Source organism: Taudactylus pleione, unplaced genomic scaffold, assembly GCF_031769625.1.
Source record: "Taudactylus pleione unplaced genomic scaffold, aTauple2 ptg000080l, whole genome shotgun sequence".
Taxonomy (NCBI): Eukaryota; Metazoa; Chordata; class Amphibia; order Anura; family Myobatrachidae; genus Taudactylus; species Taudactylus pleione.
The window spans coordinates 11,553,045-11,570,320 of NW_028284482.1; the positions used below are offsets into that span (position 1 = coordinate 11,553,045).

The 17,276-nt window shown below is 45.5% G+C and overlaps 1 protein-coding gene across 1 annotated transcript in view; it reads right to left on the reverse strand.

Annotated features, from left to right (window-relative positions):
• Positions 1-17,064, reverse strand: part of GTPBP1 (GTP binding protein 1) — a 30,125-nt gene extending 13,061 nt beyond the window's left edge. Inside the window, exons 1-2 of the mRNA XM_088468087.1 lie at positions 16,873-17,064; positions 8,522-8,633 (exon numbers count right to left, since the gene is read on the reverse strand). Of these exons, the coding sequence (XP_088324213.1) occupies positions 8,522-8,633; positions 16,873-17,031 (271 nt within the window). The 5' untranslated portion in view covers positions 17,032-17,064. The remainder of the gene's footprint in view (positions 1-8,521; positions 8,634-16,872) is intronic.
• Between the last annotated feature and the right edge of the window lie 212 nt (positions 17,065-17,276).

Genomic DNA, 17,276 nt, shown 5'->3' on the forward strand with positions numbered 1-17,276 from the left:
CCCCTAGATTTTCCAGCTTCCCATCAATTGGAGTAATACTCATGTACTATACTTAAATATCTGGTTGATGCTTTGTTGACTCTTCTTTTTTTGACTCCTTGCACAGGGTTTCAATTGAATCACCTCCACTCAGCTGTGGTTGATCATGCCCACTCCACTACAGTGACAAACATCTATACACACTTACATTCAAAGCTATTCCTGGCTGGTAAAGCTTGTAAGTATAGTGCGCAAATGCCAGTGGCTACAGGACCACCAAAGTGACCCATAACCAAGTACTACAGTAATTATGCAACTGTGTAGCACAGTTTTTTATGGACTACTACATTTTCTATGCATCTATACATGCATGGCTATTTCTCCAAAGTGTCAACATTGCAGCACAGGGATGATGGCGCAAGTCAACTATAAAGCGGACCATAGCTGTTGCAAATAGATTGGTGGTGGTGGTATTCTACTCTAAAAAGCTTGTTTCAACTCATGCGAAACCCCACAGTTACTAGAGACTGTAGTTTGTTTTGAGATACTATAACATTAAAGTTGAAATCACTATGAAGTTATTAAAATACTTTTCAGCGCTTTACTAGCCATGTAACATAGATCATTATTTTGCTGAATAAACCAATAATTGCTTACATTTCAATATTATCAGTTAACAGCTCAAAATTAGAGGTGCAGGTCATTAACCGCATATGTATTATCAGCATTGGAAGAACGCCAGCTATTATCCAGTCCTGGGACGCTGACAAATACATTTTATGTCCAAGATGCTACAACACTTTCGCCTTTATGGAAGCTCTATCACAGGAGTCAGGGCATTTTATTATCAGTCATCCACTAGAGTCATGGTCAGTGGTTCTCCTTCGGATCCAGTCACATTTGAAATGGCACAAGAAAAGGCTTGTCCACTCTTTGCTCTGATCATAGAGGCCCTGGAAGAAACTATCATGGCATCGCCACACATATGGAGTGTCAAGACTTGGGATTGGGGGATCAATTCATCGCTATTTGCAGACAATGCCTTCTTAACTGCAAGAGCCAGGAGTTTTTTTCCACCCAAACTTTACAGACTACTGCACCAATACAGGGACCAATCCAACTACAAAATATGGCAAAGTCAGAAGGTAAGCATCTGAGCCTCCCATCCCCAAGCGGTTACTTCCACCTTAATTCCAATAGTAAGAAAATAAAAATACATTGAGGTTTATGTTACATGTTTCGGATACCCCTTTTACACCAGAGCAAAAACCTGGGTTATTGCTGGGTCTACCCAGGTCGCAGCTCAGTGTAAAAGGGTCCCTGAAAAATAACTTGGGTCAAGTGACCCGGCAATCCAACCCAGCTAGCTACCAGGGTCGGACCTAGGATGGACCTGGGTAACGGTGCAGTGTAAACGGCGCAACCCGGGTTATCAGACAATAGGTTCTGACGCTGAGGAAGAAGGTATGGATGGAGAGGCTCCTCAGATCGGAGTACCAAGGACGTCTGGGCCACCAGCACGAGCGTGCCGCCATCCTGCTTGAATTTCCGCAGGACCCGAGGTAGCAGGGATATCGGAGGAAACAGATACGCCAGGTGAAACGTCCATTTCACCGACAGCGCGTCCACCAGACCTGCGCATGCGTCTCTTGTCCTTGACCCGTAAACGGGCAACTTGTGATTGTGACGGGAGGCCATCAAGTCCAGCTCCGGCAGCCCCCATCTGTCCACGAGTAGCTGAAACACCTCTGGGTGAAGCGACCATTCCCCGGGATGCACGTCGTGACGGCTGAGGAAGTCCGCCTCCCAATTGAGGACTCTGGGGATGAAGACCGCCGAGATCGCTGGAATGTGACACCCTGCCCAAGCAAGGATGCGAGACACCTCCGTCATAGCATCCTGGCTGCGAGTTCCTCCCTAGTGGTTGATAAACACCACCTTGGTGGCGTTGTCGGACTGCACCTGAACCGCCCTTCCGTGAAGAGCGGGGCCGGACGACTGCAAGACCCTGTATACCGCCCGCAGTTCCAGGATGTTGATGGGGAGAAGTGCTTCTTCTGCAGACCAACGACCCTGAAGTGACAACAAGCCAGTCACTGCCCCCCAAAACCGGAGACTGGCATCAGTCGTGATCAGGACCCAGTCCGGGATCCAAAAGGGGTGCCCATCGACCAGATGAGCTGTCTGAAGCCACCAAGCCAAAGACTGACGAACCTTCGGGGACAACACCAGCATCTGAGAGCGGATCTGGTGAGGTAACCCGTTCCATTCCAATAGAATCAGCCCCTGCAGGGGCCGTGTATGGAATTGGGCAAATTCCACCATGTCGACACCATGGACCCCAGAACTCTCATAGCCGAATGGACCGACAGGCGGCAACTGCTCAGGCAACTGTGTCCGCAGCTGTAGGGAGGAGACCTTCTCCGGAGTCAGGAAGATCCTTTGCTGACGAGAATCCAGCAGGGCTCCCAAATGAACCATCCGCTGTGATCAAATCAGGGAGGACTTTCTCCAATTTATCAACCACCCGTGCGCTTGCAGGCAGGCGATCGTCAGGTGGAGATGTTGAAGCAGTACCTCCGGGGAGCTCGCCAGCAACAGGAGGTTTTCCAGATTCAGCAGCAGCCGTATATTCTGGTTCCGAAGATGTGCGGCCATGACTGCCATAACCTTTGTGAATACCCTCGGTGCCGTGGAGAGGCCAAAGGGTAGCGCCCGGAACTGATAATGATGCTGAAGGATAGCGAACCTCAGATACCGCTGGTGCGAAGGTGCTATCAGAACATTGAGGTAGGCGTCCTGGATATCCAGGGACACCATGTAATCCCCAGGTTCCATCACCAGAATGATGGAACGTGACGTTTCCATCCTGAATTTGGGAACTCCGAGGAATTTGTTCAGAGACTTCAAATTGGGGATAGGGCGATGAGAACCAATGGGTTTCTGCACCAGAAACAGAGTAGAGTAGTACCCCGGTCCCTCGTTGTGATTGAGGAATGGGAACAATAACCCCTGCTTTCAACAAGGACTCTATAGCCTCCTGAATCTGTAAAGCCTTGGTTTTGTCCTGAGAAGGACTCGTACAGAAAAACTGATGGGGCAGTCTGTGCCGAGAAGACAGGGCGTACCCTGGGAGACCACTTCTCGAACCCAGGCATCCGTGGTGGTATTGTACCAGCACTGGGCAAATTGAAGAAGTTGGCCTCCCACTCTGGGGTCCCCCAGAGGGAGGCACGTCCCATCAGGCAGAAGGCTTATCCTCCTGCTTGGAAGAAGGGCGCCTGGCACTTCAGGCCTGCTTCTTGGGCTTAGAGGCGGTCTTGGTCGCCGACTGCCTCAGGAAGGACTGACCTTTGGCCTTGCCCTGAACCCGAAAGGACCAAAAGGCGGAGCTCGGTACTTTGGCAGGTGCTGAAGCCGAAGGGAGGAAGGCTGATTTAGACTTAGCCAGAGTATCCACTATTTTGTCCAAGTCTGGACCAAAAAGCAATGCTCCATTAAAAGGTAAAGCCTCCAGGCCCTTTTTGGAGTCTGCGTCAGCTCTTCAGGACCGCAGCCACAAGGACCGATGCACAGACACAGCTGCAGCCGACACCCTAGGGGTCAGCAGGCTTGCATCCAACGATGCTTCCCCAATGTAGGAAGCCGCATCTCTCATTTGTCCTATCAACGCTCTCTGGATATCCGGAGCATCATCCGGAAAGGTATCCTCCAAAGCATTGGCCCAGCTCTCGATGGCCTTAGCCACCCAAGAGATAGCCATGGACAGACGGGCCACTGCCCCAGAGAGAGAGTAGATAGACTTTAAACAAGTCTCCACTTTCCTGTCCGTGGGGTCCTTCAGGGAGGAGATAGACGGTAAAGGCAACGTAGTGCTTTTAATTAGGCAGGTGACATGGGAATCCACCGCAGGCGGAGTTTCTGCGGTTGGAATCTCTTGCTGGGCAACTGCCAGGCTCCCGCCATATGATCCGTCAACTGGACGGACAGGGGAAAAACAGTCGAAGCTACTTTGGCCTTTTTAAAATTAGGATACTTCGACCTGGGAGCCGGCGCATCCTCCTCTATATGAAGGATGGCCCGCACCGCCCTAACCAATGCCGGCACATTAATGGAGGACTTAGTCTCCACCTCCTGGGCCCTGGCATCCGAGTCAGAGTCCTCATGGACCTCTCCGTCATCCGAAGACACGTCCGTGTACTGCGTTGCCAGTGAAGCCGGAATGGGTCGCTTGGACGCCTCTGGGGGCAAATCACTGTGTAACAATCGACTGAAAAGCCGATGACGAGGCCGCCAGGCTCTGAACAGAGCTGGAGAGGACATCCACCCAGGGAGGGGGTACCGCCTGAGGATACCCCTGAAAGGGTACCATTGACTGCTGCGTCACCGTGGGAGACTGCACGTACACAGGCAATCCCGCATAAGGACCCACAGTCTGAGACCCGGGAGGAGACTGCACCAGATGCGTAACACCCGGGGAACGGGGGATGGTAGGCTGGGGCAACACCCTAGAAGGGACCGCAGGCCAGTCCGCGATCGACGCCAGCACTTGTGTAAACATCGCCCTAGGAGGATCCTGCGCCACCGGGGGTTTAGAGGGGCCAGGTACCAGCTGGCACAGCCCGCACAGACCGTCCTGAGACAAATCCACCCCATCAACCCCTGCCGAACAGCGCCGGCAGGAAAACACAGGAGCCAAGGAGCGCTCATTCTCCTCATCAGACATGACACAATAACTTTGCAATAAAAGTGTATCACCGAAAAGAGGTGAGGCATATAACACCTGCGCACTCCCAAGTATGCAACACAAACAGCCCACAATATGGTACTGTGTAGCACACCACTGTATGTGACGAACCTCACAAATACGTAGATCTATATAAGTGAGGTACACAGAAAGAACACCCCTCCCCCACGCACCTGCGGGCCGTAGGAGAAGGAAAGGGATAGTATAAGATGAGAGTCAGCAGAAAATTAGCACAGACAGCAGCACTAGCAAAACTCACATACCATGCAGGAAGTTATACTCACTGCACCTTTCGCTACAATCAACCTCCCTGATTCAGTGTCTGGGAGGGCTATAGCGCTGCAAACACAGTCCTTTTGCAGGGGAGAGGTACGCAGGGGGACCAGTCCACGCACCGCCTGGGAGATCTGCGCTGCCACTGAGAAGATGGCCGCCGGAGAGCTCTGAGGAGTGGGCGCAAGAGGAACAGCCCACCGACGCCAGCACGCATGAGAGAAGGCGCACTGGGCTGAGGGGAGGAGCCGCTAAATCAGGGAAGACTGCCTCCCCTGGCTAGCAATTAACCCCAGGGACGCTGGTTCCCTTCCAGCAATTACTCCTTGGTGGTCAAGGGTCACGCAGGGTATGCCTGTGAAGGGGGAGCCCGCCGCCGGTCTGTCCCCAAAGACCGGCGGCTGAAGACTGCATTTGTTTCCCCGTGCACAGCGCAAAGCACTGCACGCGGCTTACCTGGCCCCGTGCCTCCGGCAGCAGTCAGTGGGAGATCCCGGAACCACGCTAGTACTGACTCCAGGGTCCCGCTGCGATCCCCAGATCAGTACTGGCGTCGCAGCACCAGCTGGGCTGTTGGAGCGGCAGCGTGGACATCCAGATGGACAGTCTGATGCTGCCGCTCTGAAGATAGTAAAAAATAAATAAAATCTTCTTTAAAAAGAATAAAAAGTAAAGCTTAGGGGCTGCTTATGCAGCCCCACTGCCCAGGGTGACCAGACTCTGGCCGGGCACCAACTAAAACTGAGGTGCCTTGGCTCAGGGGCGGGGTATAGAGGAGGATGGACCCAAGTGCATCCTGGGAGCAGCAAAGCTTTAACTGCGTGGTGCCCGTGGATCCAGATCCAGCTATACCCCAAGGTCAACCCTGTGGACCCCCTATGGACCCTGAAGTAGAAAGGTATGATTTCCTCCCTCCATGGAATCATCATTGTCTCTACCCTATAGAGTGGAGGCAGACAAGAGACTTTGGAGGATTGCTGGCAATCTATTCAGGAAAATTAAGCTACCAGCTCAACCTCCACATCAATGAGAAAGTATCCAAAGTTTACAATAGAGCAGTGGTTTCCAAACTGGGTGTCAATCTGTAACGTGGAGGGTGTTGTCTCTCTGATCTGAACGGATCGTCAGGCCCTTATTCAGTATAACAGTTACAAGATCCAAGGGCCTGATTCAGACCCACTCGCAAGCGGCTGTCCGCTCGCAAGTGGGTCGATGTTGTGCACTGTGCATGCGCACGACGGCGGGAGCTCCGTCGTGCGCATGCGCCAGACGCGATGAGCGAAGGACTTTCCTTCGCTCGTTGTGTCTGATCAAAGGGGGCGTGCTGTCGATGTTGATTGACAGCACGCCCCCTTTGGTGGGCGTGCCTCCCAGACGGGGGCGTTCCCAAGGGAACGCCTACCGTCAGAAGCCGGCCCACTGACATCACTAGTGATGTCAGTGGGAGTGATTTTGGCTCTGATAGAGCCAAAATCACTCCGGGCCTTACGGTTGAAAAACTCAACCGCAGGCTCCGGCTCGCAGTGGCGATGGTCAAGACCATCGCGGCCATCAAACTGCACGCTCGTATAGGCTGTGGGTGGTGACCCACAGCTATACGAGCGTCCAGGAGGATGCTCCATAATTATGAAGGGCGGCCCTCATTCAGAGCGTGCGCTCTGCTCAGAGCGTACGGCTCTGAATGAGGGCCCAAGTCGGTTGGAAGTTTAGCGCTAGAAGAAGAAGACAGCTGTGCGTATTATAGGGACAGGAACAGGGAAAAAAAAAAAAAAGAGGAGGAGCCTGGTGCATAGAGGAAAATAATGGGAGAGAGCCATGTAAACTAGACGGGAGCAGAATTATAGATAGCTGTGCATACTGCAGAAAGAGTGACAGAGAGATACCATCATTCTGAAGGTGCATGACAGTAACTGATGTCTGGTGATCTATATATTTCATGTGACGATAGTGATGCTTGTCCTTCTACAGAGGTGGTAGGATTGTTGATCTGTCCATTTTATTATATGCCACGAATAAAGACCTTCTTACTTTGTTATTTGCCTAGAGTCTACCTTGTGGGGGGGGGGGGTTAGTGGCACCCTTTGCTTATTTTGTCAGTCCCGGGCCCCACAAGCTCTGATGGCAGCCCTGGTTCCAAGTGTGGCATTTGCAAGATGTTGCTGTAAACCAACAATAGGAGGTCAAAGCAGCTCTCAATGCCAGTGAAACAACTCATCAGAGAGGTAGCGGGAACATTAGGGAGGGAGAGAGAAGAGAGAAGATAAAGAAAAAGAACACACTGGTAAGCTCAGCAACACAAAAAGGGCTGGACGTCCACAGAAGACAACAGTGGAGGATGATCACACGATCCTTTCTATGGTAATGAAGAATCCCTTCACAGCATCCAGCCAAGTGAAGAACTGTTCCCAGGCATATCATTCAAGTCTACCATAAAGTCTTGACGAAAGCAAATACAGAAGGGTTCACTTCTGTTCATAAGCATCAAGAATGGAAAGGGCAGAATAAACTTTGCAAAAAAAAAAACACATTTAAAAAAAGGCAGCTCAGTACTGGAACAGCATTCTTTGGAGAGATGTAACGAAGATCAACCTGTACCAGAATAATGGTAAGTAAAAAAAAAATAAAAAAAAATTGAGAAGGCTTGAAACGGCTCATGATCTGAAGAATACCACAATTGTAAAACACAGTGGAGGCAGAGTGACGCATGGGCATGCATGGCTTCCAATGGCACTGTCACTAGTGTTCATTGATGACGTGACAGAATACGGAAGCAACTGAATTAAATTATGAAATGTATAGGGATATACTTGCTGCCAACCAAATTCAGCAAAGTTAATTGAATGGCACTTCACAGTACAGATTGACAATGACCCAAAACATACTGCAAAAACAACTCAGGCGCTTTTTAAGGCAAAGTGGCAGCATATTCTGCAGTGGCAGAGTGACAATTACCTAATCTCAACCCGATTGTAGTTTTATCTTCAGCAAGTGAAATGCAAGCTCAGATAGAAAAACCCATGAACAAAGAGCAACTGAAGACAGCTGCAGTAAAGACCTGGTAAAGCATAACAATGAAAGAAACCCAGCATCTGGTGATGTCCGTAGGCTCCAAACCTCACGCAGTCATTGCCTGCAAAGTATTAAAAATTAACATTTTATTTATGATTAAGTTAATCTAATTACATTTGAGCCCCTAAAAATAGACCACTAATTTCAAATCCTTAACATTTCATACAATACTTTTGTTTATCCCCTTTAATTAAAGCTGAAAGTCTGCACTTCAATTGCATCACCATTGCTTAATTTAAAATCCATTGTGGTGGCGTCTAGAGACGAAATTCTGAAAATTGTGTCAGTGTCCAAATATGGATACGGTCATACATACAGTCTGACTGTATGGATGTATGCATCTTTTCAGTGAAGACAGTGTAAAACAAAGAACCCTGTTATAGCTCAATGCAAATCAGTTTCCAATGGCTTATTTTTAGAGAAAAAATTACATGTCTATAAACATTAACTCACCAGATCCTTGCCCAACAACATATATTGTCTCTCCACGTCCCTCATCCATGCGATCCCGCAGCTGATGCAGAAGACTGTCATACTGCTCTGCACTGGGGCTCACCAAGACATGCTGCAAACAAAACAAAAAGGCAAAACATTAGAAAATGGAAGCAGTACAAAGCAAAAATCACCCTCTCATAATCACTGGTGCAAATGGAGATATCAAAATGTATGTGCAAATAACAAAAATGGGCAGATTTATTATAGCAACACTTATTGTACCGCTATAAAGCTTCCTGCTTCGCCCCTTTACCGAGGCGAAGCAGGAAGCACTAACAATGAAAAGTATTAACATCTCATTGGCCGGAGCGGGGGAGTGAAAACTCCCCCACCAGCGATCCCAGGTTAGAGCTCACAGAGCATCAGCAGCTGTGTCTCACTCCCGGCCGGGCCGCACTGAGCATGCGCGGGATCTCGCAAGCATCGAGAGATCTTGCGGCAGCCCTGGAGCCAGCAGCCACCGCAGCAGGTACAGTGCTGTCCCTTCTGTGGGGATAGGGCATTGCCAAGTTACATACTGATCAAGCTTCATACATAGCCGATACCATATAAAAACATTCAGTGGTTTCCTTAGGTCCACTAACAGCCTTCTATACGGTCCTGCTAACAAAATTATCAACTTTGGGGAGGTCCAGGATGGTCTACCACTTTTTCATGCATTTATTTGGCAGTCAATTCGCAAACCCCTGCTGCGAGTACCGCGAATAGGCATTTTTAATTGGATTGACGAATTCTCAGTTGCGCGCATTCATGGGAATCTACAAATTTCATGAAACAAACTCTCAATTCGAACATAATTGGATTGCCCCCTTTGTATTAGCTAATTTAACAGCTGCTAGATGATGCTGACATTGGTTATATTCCTAAGCAAACAGACATCTTCTGGACCATGTAATCTCCTACGAGAATAGGGAATACCAACTGAAGTTACCATCTGCCCGGGGATGAACAATTTCTTCAGGAGGTTCACCATTGCAGAAAAACTACCATATACAGTGCCTTGCTAAAGTATTCACCACCTTTGCATTTTTCATGTTTTGTTGCCTCACAACCTGGAATTAAAATGGATTGTTTGAAGGTGTGCATCATTTCATTCACAGAGCAAGTTGCTTTGGATAAGTCTCTGAGTTTGCCACATCTTGCCCCTGGGATTTTTGCCAATTCCTCAAGGCAAAACTGCTCCAGCTCCTTCATGTTGGATGGTTTCCGCTTGTGAACAGCAATCTTCAAGTCTGACCACAGATTCTCAATTGGATTCAGATCTGGGCTTTGACTAGGCCATTCCAACACATTTAAAGGTTTCCCCTTAAACCACTCGAGAGTTGCTTTAGCAGTATGCTTCGGGTCATTGTCCTGCTGGAAGGTGAACCACCATTCATCTTTCCCTCAACTCAAATCAGTTTCCCAGTCCCTGCTGCTAAAAAACATCCCCACAGCATGATGCTGCCACCAGCATGTTTCACAATGGGGATGGTGTTCTTGGGGTGATGGGATGTGTTGGGTTTGCGCCAGACATAGCGTTTTCGTTGGTGGCTGAAAAGTTAAATTTTAGTCTCATCTGACTAGAGCATCTTTCTCCATACAATTGGGGAGTCGCCCACCTGCCTTTGGCAAACTCAAATTGTGTCTTATTTTTTATCACTAAAGGTGCATACACAGACGATTTTTTGAATGATTATCGTTAAACGATATCGTTTAACGATAATAGTTTAAAAAAATAGTTCACTTTGAGTCAAACATTGAACGATAATCATTCATGCGCGTTCACGTTTGTAGTTCAGTCAGACTTGTCAACTGAACGATTTTCATTAAGGGAATATGCAAAAATCGTTTGTAGTTCAAAAAAAATCGTTCATTACACTTTAAAAAATCTGACATAAAATTGTTCCTATAATCGTTGTGTGTGTATGCAGCTTAAGTAATGGCTTTTTTCTGTCCACTCTTCCATAAAGCCCAGCTCTATGGAGTGTACGGCTTATTGTGGTCACATGCACAGATACACCAGCCTCTGCTGTGGAACTCTGCAGCTCCTTCAGGGTTACCTTTGGTCTCTGTGCTGCCTTAATGCCCTCCTTGCCCAGTCTGAGTTTTGGTGGGCGGCTCTCTTAGCAGGTTTGTTGTGGTACAATGTTCTTTCCATATGATGATGATGGATTTAATGGTGATCGGGGGAATCAAAGATTTAGATTTTTTTTTTTTTTTTTTTTTTTTTTTTATAACCCAACCCAGAATCGTACTTCAAACAAGTCGGGGACAAAGTTGTGTAGGAGAGCTCCTTGGTCTTCATGGTGTGTTGCCTCTTGTTTAGTGGTGTTTGAAAAAAATATACAAGTGAACGAGACAAGTGAACGAGATGCGCTATCAAGAGAGCTGCTGGTATAGGGGTTGTCACTCCCTAATAGTAAGTAAAAATCAGAAAAAGAAAACCAGCGCTAATGAATATTAAATACTACTAGATGGATATATTGATATAAAAATACCAAATGGTAATTTATTGTGCTAATAAGTACTAAAAATAAACATAATAGATATGCACATTAATACAATATCAAAAACAAACATTCAAGACTTGACAAACAATTAATGCTGATGATCCTGACACAAGCGAATTCTGATTTTAGTGTCTGATTGTGATTCACAGGCAGACTGTGAATCGAAAGCAGTTTAGAGCCTGGATTATTAACACTCATCTTGACACGGATTCCTCCTTTTGTAGGGGGTTTCTATAATTTCCCTACCACCTCATAGCCATAGCAAAACTACCATTTCTTCCACCATTGCCCCAGCCATGAAATATCTACAGCAGGTTACAGAACCAAGCCATCGGAGGAGAGGATAGCAAGTATTTCTCCCTAGTGCGTTGTATATCTGCCAACTATGAAAGGGTTAGAGATGTGGTGCCCTCGACTTGAGACGGGAGGTAGGAGCTAGAGCTGTGCAGCAGATACCTGACTGCAGATCTTATATGACCCTACAAGTGTGCCAGCTCTCAGGTCATGGCAGGAGGAGTGTGGTAGTGAGTGCGTTGTACACACTGTATGCAAGACTATGACAGTTTATGTACTTTGTGCAGGTTTCTAGGATCTGCAGTTTAGGGTTACGTGCGACATGTTACCATTCATATATAGGCTACAGCAAGGCTTACTTTAGAAGTCAAACATCTCAGAGCCATAACAAAAATTGTATAAACAAATATTATGCATTACATACATCTGTAGAGTCCATAATTAATGGTAAAGATGAAAAAGACTACCTCAAAGTCTATGGGTAGGCCTCTGTGTCAGAAACACTGATATTATATTCATGGTTTTCTAACATGTGTTCTCGAACAACATTTAAGGAGGAAGATAGAGCAGACTTTCTGGTAATATAAAAAAAAAAAAAAAAAAGGAACTGCATCATTCTGCTACTCTGTATTATCCAACATGCATCAATCATTAGGATGCTCTTTGTATTGTACGATCATTAGGAAGCGCTCTATTGTATGACGGTCGCTAGGATGTTCTCTGTATTATATATTGGTCAACAGGAAGCTCTCTATTGTATATTAGTCACTAGGAAGCTTTCTGTATCGCATGTCACCAAAATATGCTTCCGTTTTGTACAGGTAGGCAGAGGTCCAATTATAAGTGAAGAGGTCTGGGTGACAGCTGGGTATGTCTGGGGAGTATGTGGTCCCCTCAGAACTGTAGTGGGGGCTTCATAGCATGCACTTGCTCTGGGTATCAGGGTGGATAAGGGTTCCTGACCGTTTCATTTGTAATGGGCCTCACAATTTCTGATGGCAGCCCTGCCTCCAGGCTATATCAAGACTACATACGAAAATAATAAGACTGTAGACTTCAAATCATGGAATGGCCAGCACAGTCTATAGATTTAAACCTAATTGAACTAGTCTAGTTTAGGATGAACTTGACGGAAGGGTGAAAGCGAAGCAACCTACAAGTGCAAGACATTTGTGGGAGCTTCTTCAACAGTGTTGGGAATAACTTCTCAAACAATATTTGTTTTCCACTGTAGATAGAATGCCAAGTGTGTTGAGCGGTTATATCTGCAAAAAGTGGCTACTTTGGGAAGTCAAAAAAATTAGATTAAAGTTTGTTAAAAAATATATAATTGTGTTTAATCTTCAATTGTTTATTTGTACATTTAGAGCAGAGGTTCCCAAACTCGGTCCTCAAAGCACCCTAACAGTACAGGTTGTAAGGATATCCATGCTTGACCACAGGTGACTTCATTAGTAAAGGGATAGAGCGGGAGAAGGCACCTGCAGTACTCAGTAACTAGACAGACAATCTAATTGCTGCTGCTATCTTGAAATAAGGAAAGCCAAACTTATAACAAAGAACAAAAAAAAAAGAAGAGCTAATAGTTAGAAAAAAATCACTATAAAAATATTTATGTAAAAGTTATAAATAAAAAACAGTTGATATGAATAATATAACACTGATGATAATTACTCCATTAACCACTGAATCCACTGGTTTAGACACAAAGATGGATGATACCACTTTGTTCAAATAAATGTTACTATTGTAACAACTTCTCCAAGGTTGTAACTATCTGGTAAAACTGAATGTAGCAATATCAATTTGTGCTACAGTATGTCATTTGAGGAACAGCAGGCTGCTCTCGGTGGTCAATAAATATGACAGCACAGGACCCAGATATAGAAAATTAAAGTACTTATATATCATAATGCAAGTAGATATGGGAGTGCACTCCCCACCATAAATTCAATGTTCCATGTTGAAAATAAGCTGATATATGTAATCAGCTGATGTAACTTGAAAACAGAAGAAAAAAAATTAAATAAATCTTATACCTGTACTGCTGATATTAACACACTCAATGTTCATATGGCCATAGGGGTGCTGTTTATTGATTGTTAGATTTGTATTAGATGTTAATAAATACACAGCCTCCACGGGTTTGACGCAGAAAAAAAAAAATATATATACCAAAGTAGATATAGCTCCATGCACGTTACTTGCCCAGTCTCAGTGAATTAGTCTGTAGAAGCCCGTACATTGATGTGGTTATTAATCGGGTCAGTATCTGCTCCTGAGATAAGGACTTTCTCAGGTCAAATTGCCGGATCTAGTTCACTCGCATATGGGCGCTCGTACACCCGGCAATTGGGCAGTCTCAGTCCTCGGGACACAGTGCACGATACATGGGGAAAAAAGTTCCCACTGATCGGTCCTAGCTGGATCTAGTACAGCTCAAATATTGGAGCACTCACCTCTGGCGGCCGTGTAACGGCGTCTCAGTCCTTAGGACGCGGCACTCCAATCCAGGAGGAGAGATTTTTTATTAGCGGATTTATTTAGGGTTGCCTGTAAAATCTTTGGTCCTGACACAGCGGTCAGTGTTTATTGATGCGAAAGTAAACCTTGCGCAACAACCTCAGCGGGGAATTATTTTCCAATATTGGTCTATTGGAGTAACCCTTAAGTCATCAAAACTCCATAAAATGTTACTGTATCAGTTCTTCCAGGTTTAAATCAGTACATACATGTGTCCTCTTCTCTTTAAAAATACACTGGTCTGCCCGCACAATACACTGGTCACTCGCTATCTTCTTTCAAGGTGTCAAGGTGTGCTAGGCTAGACCCAATATCCTGGTTTATATCCCCCCTCCATGGATATTAGGTCTAGCCTAGCACACCTTGACAAAGGCTCTTTGTAAGCTGAAATGCGTTGGTGGAGATTTGAGGAATAGCTGTTCCAGACCCAAGCGGAGCAGGTGGATTCTTGAGCCCAGGAGGTACCCTGTAATCACAAATTAATTATGCTTGATGGTGTTTTTATACACCTGGATGTCTGGTACGCAGCCTCAGTATTACTTTAACACATTGTCACTTTAATAAAACCTCATCACACTATTGCGGCTTTCTCTTGTATCCCTTATTTTCTCTGAGGAGCAAGAGGCACTGCAGTGTGGGTAAAGAAGATAGCGAGTGACCAGTGTATTGTGCGGGCAGACCAGTGTATTTGTGAAGAGAAGAGGACACATACATGTACTGATTTAAACCTGGAAGAACTGATACAGTAACATTTTATGGAATTTTGATGACTTTAAGGTTACTCCAATAGACCAATATTGGAAAATAATTCCCCACTGAGGTTTTTGCGCAAGGTTTACTTTTGTATTTACTCATCTACTTTTGTGGTGTATTGTGGGTGCACACCATATTAACCCATTGCAGCATTTTCCTTTAAATTGTGAAGCGCTCAGATTATTTAAACCTATTTTCAGTGTTTATTGATGCGTTTCTCAACTTGTATAGACTGGTTGTTTCTTCAGAGGAAAAAAGTGTGTAGTGATTTCTTATCATGCACTCAATATATAGGGTTCTCTGACTAAACTGCACGGCGCTAAAGTCAGGAATCAGCATCACTCCAGGAGTTTTTTCAGATTTCTGCTCGCAACCCAGGAGGACTGCGAGAAGTAATCCTTAGTTGGGCTTAACAGCGCTCTGAATTGAATAACTCCGGGAGCTCCTGTATTTGCTGAGGTTAGGTTATCCTGCTGAACGCTCTTCTTAGCTTACTGCTCTACTTTGTTTTGCCTTGCTCTACAAAGTGTTTTTTTGCTCTGAAAGTATGGATAGCTATCTCTATCAAGCTGCGCCTGCCTATGCTGTCATTGTGGCATCACTCCCTAATGCAGTACAACCCCAAGCTGTCTGTATCGTCAAGTCGCATCTGTAAAGTCTTCAGGCTCACGATGTTGGAGAAGCTGAGGATTGTGGGAGGAAATGGGAGTGGCTACATGATGACATCAAAATTGGCCAACCAGGAACGACAAGTCTGATCGTCCAGTTGGCCGTACACACTGCACGTTTGACACCATATCACATGCGATATCTTCCGATTGTCCGTGCAGCATAGACAACCGGAAGATGGATATAACCAGCGGGAACGCGCAATAATGCGAACACATTAGCCAATTTACACAATTTGTCATGACGATATGCCAATCGTGACGATATCATCCTGGTGTGTACCCAGCCTTAATCATACCAAAAATAGGATCATATTAAATGGCCATAAATAAATACAGATTACAAGTAAATGATGTTGAAGATTATATTTAGAAGAAATATATAAAGTGAGAGATGAAAACTAAAAACTTTCTATAGGGCTGGTGAAACATTAAAACAACAGACTAAGAATGTTCTTGTATACTTGTAAATATAACATTTTAAAAGCATCAAATTTTTTTAAAAAAAAATTTCCACTGTAAAAGGAAAATAACAAAAAAAAAAAAATCCAACTTTTTGGTCAGCCTTAGAGGACTAAAAAGTTTAAAAAAAAAAAAAAAAAAAACACTACCAATGACATTTCTATTTAGGATATAAATAGAAGGTGGAGAGAGAAAAGAAGTTTGTTTAGAAGCTGTATTACAGAATGGAATGTGAATACAACTCCACCCACAATCCTCTGTCAGTTGCCACCAGTTTCATCAGCAAAAGCTTATCATCAACTAAATGATACCAGACTGCCCATGACGTGCAGAAAGTTTATAGCAGCAAATAGTTAATTTTATATATTCCTGTTTTTAATTATATCAGTCAACTTAAAAGTCAAGAAACAATCGTAAGGAGAACTGGCAGACATTCAACGACTGGTAGAGCAGGTTCCTATCATAGGTTTGCGTGGACATCCATTCATACAATAAAGTGTAAAGCAAACAGCGAACATCAATCCTGCCTCACCATGACTGTCAGGTCACTCATTAGGGGTAATAATAGGAAAGTGCAATTCATTCAGTCAGATAAAGAAAACGGAAAAAACAGAACCACACAAAAACACACGTATACAGCATACTATCAAGTGATATACACATTCTGAAGAGCTCAGTGAGATAATCAGTTACATTATTATGGAATAGTAAGTTAGATAAAGGGATTTATTGTTTTATAAGAAATTCCCATAACTAAATATTGATGTCAACATTTCTTTGAACAGAGAGCTCATCACCACCACTAGGGTCTGGGAGGTAAACAAGTTACACCTGACACATCTTGTATAGAAGTGACACTACCAGATGATCAGTGCTGTGGTCCATAACATACGACTCCATTTGCGGTGAATGCTTATCTCCAAGTGAATAAGCCTAGTTAGGAGAAGCCTATGAAAGTGCGGCCAATGAGGGAATACATATGGAAGTGACAGCGGGGGAATGCCAGACGGAGCCTCCAGTAGTAGCCAGAGGCCTCATATCCCCGCCCTCTCCTAAGTGACACGTCCACTTGCCCCTACAGTCAGCCGGGGACCCAGTTGTGCACTGGTGCTCTTACTTTACTGGTCAGGTCTATCTCTGCCTCTCCGTTTCTCAGGGGCTCCCCGTCCAGACTGCAGTCCGAATCCTCGTCGTCAGGCTCCGGGGAGAACATTGAAGCCGGGACCGGGGACTCGCACAGGTTCAGCTCCGGTTGAGATGCTGAAGGGGCCGCCATTTTGGAACCACTAGTTACCTTCCCGGCGCAGTTCATTACTTAGACGAGCGATCGGCCCTCCCCTTCTCCGCCATCCTTGCTTCTGATTGGCTGCTGCTGTTGCATGAGAAAAACACTACTTTTAATAATAAACCACGCCCCGTAACGTGTGTTGTGCGCGCGCTCGCGCGTGCGTGTTCTGATAAATGTAATAACTGTGGGGTCTATGTATAAAATCAATAAAGATGTTTTCTCCTGCTTTTTAG